At 46.7% G+C, this 6785-nt stretch overlaps 1 protein-coding gene across 1 annotated transcript; it reads left to right on the top strand.

Annotated features, from left to right (window-relative positions):
• Positions 1 to 164: 164 nt before the first annotated feature.
• kcng3 (potassium voltage-gated channel, subfamily G, member 3) lies at positions 165 to 3861 on the top strand. The gene is made up of 2 exons (XM_071907955.2): positions 165 to 790; positions 2708 to 3861. Exons 1-2 carry the CDS (start codon positions 165 to 167, stop codon positions 3351 to 3353), a joined length of 1272 nt encoding a protein of 423 aa, XP_071764056.1. The 3' UTR covers positions 3354 to 3861.
• The last annotated feature ends 2924 nt before the right edge of the window (positions 3862 to 6785 follow it).

Genomic DNA, 6785 nt, shown 5'->3' with positions numbered 1-6785 from the left:
AGTAGTTTCCACCCAGCCACGGAGCGCAGCACCGGGCCACATCCACCCAGAACAAACCACACCCCGGGGACAGAGGAGTCTGTGGCCCCCAAGTGTCCAAACTCCTGTTATGGAAGGGCAACGGAGTCTGGAAAGGAGTTTTAGTTAGGTTACAGGGAGACAAGATGAAGTTCGGTAAGAGCATCTGTGTGCTCAACGTAGGGGGGACCCGGTACGCCTTCACCCGTGAGGTGATCCGGGATTTCCCTCTCCGGCGCGTCAGCCGCCTGCATGCCTGCGCAACGGAGAAAGAGGTCCTTGAACTGTGCGACGACTACGACCGGGACCGGAACGAGTTCTTCTTCGACCGCCACGCGCAGGCTTTCGTGTTCATCATGCTGTACGTGCGCTCCGGTAAACTCCGCTTCGTCCCCGGAGTGTGCGAGCTCTCCTTCTACACGGAGATGCTGTACTGGGGGCTGGAGAGCGCACATCTGGACTCCTGCTGCCAGAAGCGCCTGGACGACCGCATGTCCGAGATCGGACTGGACAGTCTCTCCGAGGAGGAGCTCGGCGACTCGGGGGATGAGTCCCAGAGCCCGGCCGACCCAGGGCTTGACACGGTGGTCACGGGTCGCGGTAGATGGCTTGAGAGGATGCGCAAGACCTTCGAGGAGCCCAACTCATCTGTCGCGGCGCAGCTTTTGGCCTCAGTGTCTGTAATCTTTGTGATCGTGTCTATGATAATGCTGTGTACCAGCACCCTGCCGGACTGGGATACAGCCAAGAGGAACACTGTGGAGGAGCACAGGTAAGTGAAAGTCAAGGGGCGCCGAACCGGAGGGGGTCGTTCACAGGTGCTACTGGGGTGAGGAGTCTCGTCACATCAGGTTAGGGTGGCGGAATTCCTAGCAGCAGCTGCTGAGTCCTCCATAGTCTGGTGCGTAAAGGTTTGTCTGTAGTCACTAGTGTATCATGTCATGAACGCAACAGGCTAAATCCTTTCACAGGTCAGTTTCTCTCATGATCACATCTCCTCATTATGTCCAATTGAGGATTTTATACGATGACCTGCGTTCAGGGCACAAATCAAAATCATTAAGCACCATCGAATCTCATAGTTGATCGGATATGGCAGGGTATGGGCACGTGCCATACCTCAGCCTTAGTGAGTCCAAATATGATTTTTGTCATTATAATGGAGAGCAAATTATTTGGAAGCCATAGGCCTATTTAAAACAGTCCCAAATATATTGTCTGTCATTAGTAACTGCTCCACTTGTCCCCAAAATCTTTACTCGATAAACGGCTTTGGAAGTTTTGGTAGCAATCAGATAAAGGACTTTGTCCAGAGTGTTAAGTGAATTGACGCCCCTGAAGTGGATGCGCACAGCGAGCTGCGGACGGCAGATATTTTAATCTTTCCTCACTTCACAAGTCAACCAGACACTCATCCAGTTAGATCAATAACAAATCAATATTATCCACAAAGACAAGTATGCAGTAAATTGATTATTATCTTACACAGAAAGCCCTTCTTTGCTCTATTTTCCTACTGACACCCCCCCCCACCACCACCACCACCCTCTCCCTCTCTCCCTCCCTCTCTCTCTCTCTCTCTCTCTCTCTCTCTCGGTGTCAAATTGAATTTGAATGTCTTTATTGGCGTGGTTAGTTTATATTGCACAGCACACAAGAAAGACAAACAATGTGACATAACAATAAGTGACAATTCATAATAGTCCATTGGGTAATGAGCTGGAAGGGAAGCTGTACATAAGGATTAGAAATTAGGTAAACACAAAAGGAATTAGGCCACTAACCAGGCATCAACCAAGTCTCCCCACCTACTGTCTCTCCCCAGTTCACCCAGTAGGCATCTCCTCAAATAGCTCAACTTTTGGACAATTATTTTTGGAATTTTCTAGAAATTGTGATTCACAATAAAATCACTCTCAGTTAATGACATTTTGGATACAAGGTGAAAGAATGCACTTCTGTTTCCACGTGATTTCATGAGCACATTGGCCCTAGCCTGTCCTCACTGGGAAGCTAGGTTTGCCTGTGGCCTTCTCTATATATGGCTAGGTTATGCTCACTAAGGCTTGACATAGTTTCCGAGTTTTGGATCTGCCACAGTGGTTAGGTAATCACCTAATGTGTAGTTTATACTCGGGATCAAAAGGATTCCAATTTACTTGGTCTGTTAGTAGCTTTATTCCAATATGTGATGTAATTCTCCCAGTTGCTCTATAATTTGGTTAGGTCTAATGGTGTTGATGTAGCTGTCCTGAGGCTCTGTGGTATTTGGCTCTCTCTCTGTCGAATACAAGCACCACCTCACTCTAATTCAGCTTGATTGCCTTTATTGCCTTGGCTGTGCTAATCAATGGGCTAATCATGCACTTGCTTGTGTCACATTCACTCTTGCAAAGTTTTAAATCCCTCCCTCTGTTCGGTTCCACAGCAATTTTCTATTCTTCCGGCTGTTCAGCATATCTCTCCTCCTGCTCCTGTCGCTGTTTACTCTTCCACATCCACCCCACGATTACATCAGATGTCTTCCTTATCCCACAGAATTGATTTCACCTTCACTTTGCCTCCTTTTTCCTCACATTCACTGTTGCCCTGTCTCATATCGTCCATATCTTCTCTGCAGCTCCCACCCCATTTCCTGTTTACAGCCTATTAAACTCTCACCATCTCTCCTCCTCTCTGCACTCTGTAGGATAGTGGAGGCAGTGTGTATCGGCTGGTTTACAGCAGAGTGCCTGGTGCGTTTCCTCGTGGCCAGGGACAAGTGGGAATTCCTCCGCCGGCCGCTGAACATCATCGACGTGGTCGCCATCACCCCCTACTATGTCACCATGGCAATGGCCGGGGCAGGGATGCCGGGCGCCGGGCTGGGGGTTGCCGGAGTGACTCTGCGAGTGCTGAGGGTGATGCGCGTGTTCTGGTTGATGAAGCTGGCCAGACACTTCCTGGGCCTGCAGACACTGGGGCTGACGCTCCGACGCTGCTACCGGGAGATGGTCATGCTGCTGGTGTTTGTCTGCGTCGCCATGGCGATATACAGCGCTCTGGCCCAGCTGCTGGAGCATGGCTTGGACTTGGGCATGCGTAACCACGACTACGCCAGCATCCCGGCCGCCGCCTGGTGGGTCATCATCTCCATGACGACGGTGGGCTACGGGGACGTGTACCCTGTGACTATTGGGGGGCGGGTGCTGGGCGGCGTGTGTGTGGTGAGTGGCATCGTCCTCCTGGCGCTGCCCATCACCTTCATCTACCACAGTTTTGTACAGTGCTACCACGAACTCAAGATGCGCTCCGCCAGATACGCACGCAGCCTGTCAGTGGAAATACTGCAATGAACATCTGTGCCACACATTTACACCAAACTCAAACACCTACTGCCCCATCTACTTCGAAAAGGAACTCAATAGACCTGCGGAGCCATTGATCCCCTTGTGAAATAACAATCAGCTTTGCGCTCTGCTCTGTTTCCTGCCTGAGCCGCACCTGATTTTATTTGGCCTGTCTAGTTCCTGCCTGTTGTGTTCATGACCTCTCATCATCCTCCTTAACCAGCATGCTCTGGGCTGAAGCCTGATATCTCTGTAAACCGCCATTTGGATAGTAGAAGAAGAATACACAAATAATGATTTACATTAGGTAAACACAGGCACAGTCAAACCAGTTATGACAGTGGCTGCTGTTTACATTGTATTCCCATGGTTACAACATTGGCAGACATTGCGCCCTTTTTTGTATGCTGCGATGAGTGGGGTGTGTGTGTGTGTGTGTGTGTGCCTGCCTGCCTGCCTGTCTGTCTGTTTGTCTATCTATCTGTCAGCCGTTCATTCTATCTGTCTAAGCTTTTCACCCAGATGGTACAAGTTACACAAGATTTATGTGTGACCTAGATGCATTCTGTTAAACCTGTGAAGTATAGAGAGGGAATGAATGAGTGAGTGCAAAGCATGGATTGGGAGGGGAGTGAAGAGAGGGGCTTGGAGGGGCTGCATAAGCCAGCGATAATGGAATATAGAGACAGGTCAGAGAGGGCCAGAGGGGTGACAGACAAATAAAATAAAGGGGCAACGAATATGGCAAGGCAGATGGAGTGTGAAATGGAAGACAAGGGCCGATGGGACAAAATTACAGCGATGGCAGAGATGACAAAAGTGAGCCCGAGCACAAAGAATGAATAGACTTCGTGTGTGTTGCATCTCCACTTGTGAGTGTATGCCGAATGTGAGGCATTTTGTATTTCTGCGTCTCCAAGGCAACCTCTTCCTCCAACATGTCAATCAGCCACATAATGGTGGTTGATTTGTGTGCACACAAATAGGCCACATCCACACGCACCTCACGGCTGGCATTCAGCATTTCATTCTGATTATTATAAATAAGTCATCAGAGGACTACTTACAATTAGTCAAAAACTGAAAGTAAAAAAACGTGCATATGTACATGCACACAGCCAAGGCTGTCACAGATGATGATTCTGACATTCGTGATTCAGACATGTTTGCACTGTCCATAGTTGGCCAAGGCGATATGATTTGTTGAAGAGAGACATGATCCAAACAAACAAGTCAACACCTCTCCCACACAACAGTCTTTCTCTGCATCTCTTCTCCTCTTCCTCCTGCTGCCATCAACCCTCCTCTTTTTACACACACACATACACACGCACGCACACATAAACACACACACACACACACACACACCGAGATCAGGCTCTTCTGTTGCAAAGGAAATTTGAAAATTAATGAAGTTGAGCCTCTTTGTTCATTCTCTGTCTGCCCTAAAATCATTCTATGTCTATAGTTGTCATTCCTCACAAAGTTCATGGGGTCTTTCAGCATTTGTAGACATGAGGTTAGTATGTATTATGGACAGTACACATCTCAATGTCCTTGTTGTTGTATTATCTTATAAATGTGCATTTCAAGTAGGACAATTGCAGAGGGGAAAAGATTCAACTCACATTCAATCAATCTTCATCGACTTCAGAAACATTGTTAAACAGCAAATGAGTTGATGTGGCACAGCTGGTAGCCCAGTGGATTATGGCCAGGCCTGATTGAAAACATCACACACTTTTCCATCAGTAGACTTTCAGACTTCTTGTAATTAATCTGATCAATGTATGAGCTTTTATAATAAAACATTTTATTCAAAATTGTTCTGTCAATTTGTAATAACTGTATGTGATAAAATGTTGTTGTCATCTTAGAATTATCAGGCTCCATCATCTGAGTTCACAGTAGTTTTGAGATACATGCTTTAAAGTTTTCATGGCTCATAAATAGTAACTAATATAACCTTCTTAATTTGCATTTTTCACTCAATTAATTCAAGAATTCCAGCCACATGGTATGACCTAGAGCTACGTTATATGGATAAGGTATTTTTTTTTTACCAATATGTCAGTGGAGCTTGATAATTCCATGGTCATGAGGTGTCAGTCATGCACCTCCAGGCCTCCTGTAGGCAATGAAACGTGCCTTTCAGTAAAAGCTTGTGCATTGTGCTACCTTCATGAAATATTAGTAAAGCTTAGCTATATCATTTCAAACACATAAATGACGTCTGGGTCTTCAGGACCTCTCTTTGACAACTGGTTGTCATGGCTCTTGCCATGACTCTAGTTTTCCTTGTGTTTCTCGTTGTTCCCTGCCCCCTGTGTGTCTCCGCCTCCCTGGTTTGTCTTTCGGTGTTTGTCTGTGTCTGTCGTGTGTGGCGTGGGCGTGGCTCATCTCTCCTTCCCAGCTCCTGGGCTCCTGAGTTGCCGACACACCTGAACCTCATCACTCATCACCTCCTGTATATCAACCCCGGCGTACCTACCAGTGGTCGCCAGATTGTTCCACCAACTCCGTGGTAGACACACTCTCGGTCGCTCTGCACTTTATGTCTGGACTTACCTTGTGTATCAAGTTCTGTTCATGTTGATCGTGTCTCTCTTGTGCCCAGGATTTCCTCCATGAGTCTCTCCACCTGCCCACGCCACATCTGCCAGCCACCCAGCTTTCCTGCCTGTCCGCCAGCTCGTTACACTCTAACCCGAGCTCCAGCCAGCCGTCTCGCTCGCCGGCTAACCCACCAGCTCGCCGGCCAGTCCAGCTCCGATCATCTTCCCTACTCCGGCTGCCTGCCTTCATCTCACCACTTCTAATTCCAACCTCCAATAAACCTCTTTTCCTTTTACACTTTGTCTGGGTCTGCATTTGGGTCCAAGAAGACAACCATTCCTAACACTGGTCACATATGCTTTCTATTTCACTACTCAAGTTTTCTCCACCATCTCAATCACAATGATATACACCTGATGCTTGATCAGTATTCTTCATTATCTGATACCTATGGACCTTTATTGTTTTACATGTAAACACCTTTTCAGTGTAACCCATGTTAGAAACCATATAAAAACTGCAATATGCTTTAACTAAAGCGTCAGAATTATTTGCAATTACCAGGTATGTGGTGGACCTAAACCCAGTTTACCCACCGTTTTATTTGCATACTAGAGTTTAACCACCTTTTTAAGATTACGTAAATTTTCATAACAAATCCATAGTATACATTACTGTAAATAGTATCAAACTGAGTAAGTTATATGAGGGTGGGGTCTTGAAGGGGGAAAAAGCATAAATTAATGATTTTCTGAAAATGTAACTGATTTTTGTTTATTTTCCTTATGATAATCAACTGGAGGTCATAGTTCACCCACCTTTTTGACCACATCAGGCACCATAACTGTCTTGACACAATTTGTAGCCAGAACCTTGAAATAA

Source organism: Centroberyx gerrardi, chromosome 20, assembly GCF_048128805.1.
Source record: "Centroberyx gerrardi isolate f3 chromosome 20, fCenGer3.hap1.cur.20231027, whole genome shotgun sequence".
Classification (NCBI taxonomy): domain Eukaryota; kingdom Metazoa; phylum Chordata; class Actinopteri; order Beryciformes; family Berycidae; genus Centroberyx; species Centroberyx gerrardi.
Note: the sequence above shows the minus strand (reverse complement) of the source record. Positions and strands in the feature narration are given on the sequence as shown.

What these genes read in the sequence shown, in the direction of transcription:
- kcng3 (XM_071907955.2), top strand. Translation starts at nt 165, where the DNA reads ATGAAGTTCGGTAAGAGCATCTGTGTGCTCAACGTAGGGGGGACCCGG. An exon ending in AACACTGTGGAGGAGCACAG is followed by an intron (nt 791 to 2,707) that starts GTAAGTGAAAGT and finishes TGCACTCTGTAG; the next exon opens with GATAGTGGAGGCAGTGTGTA.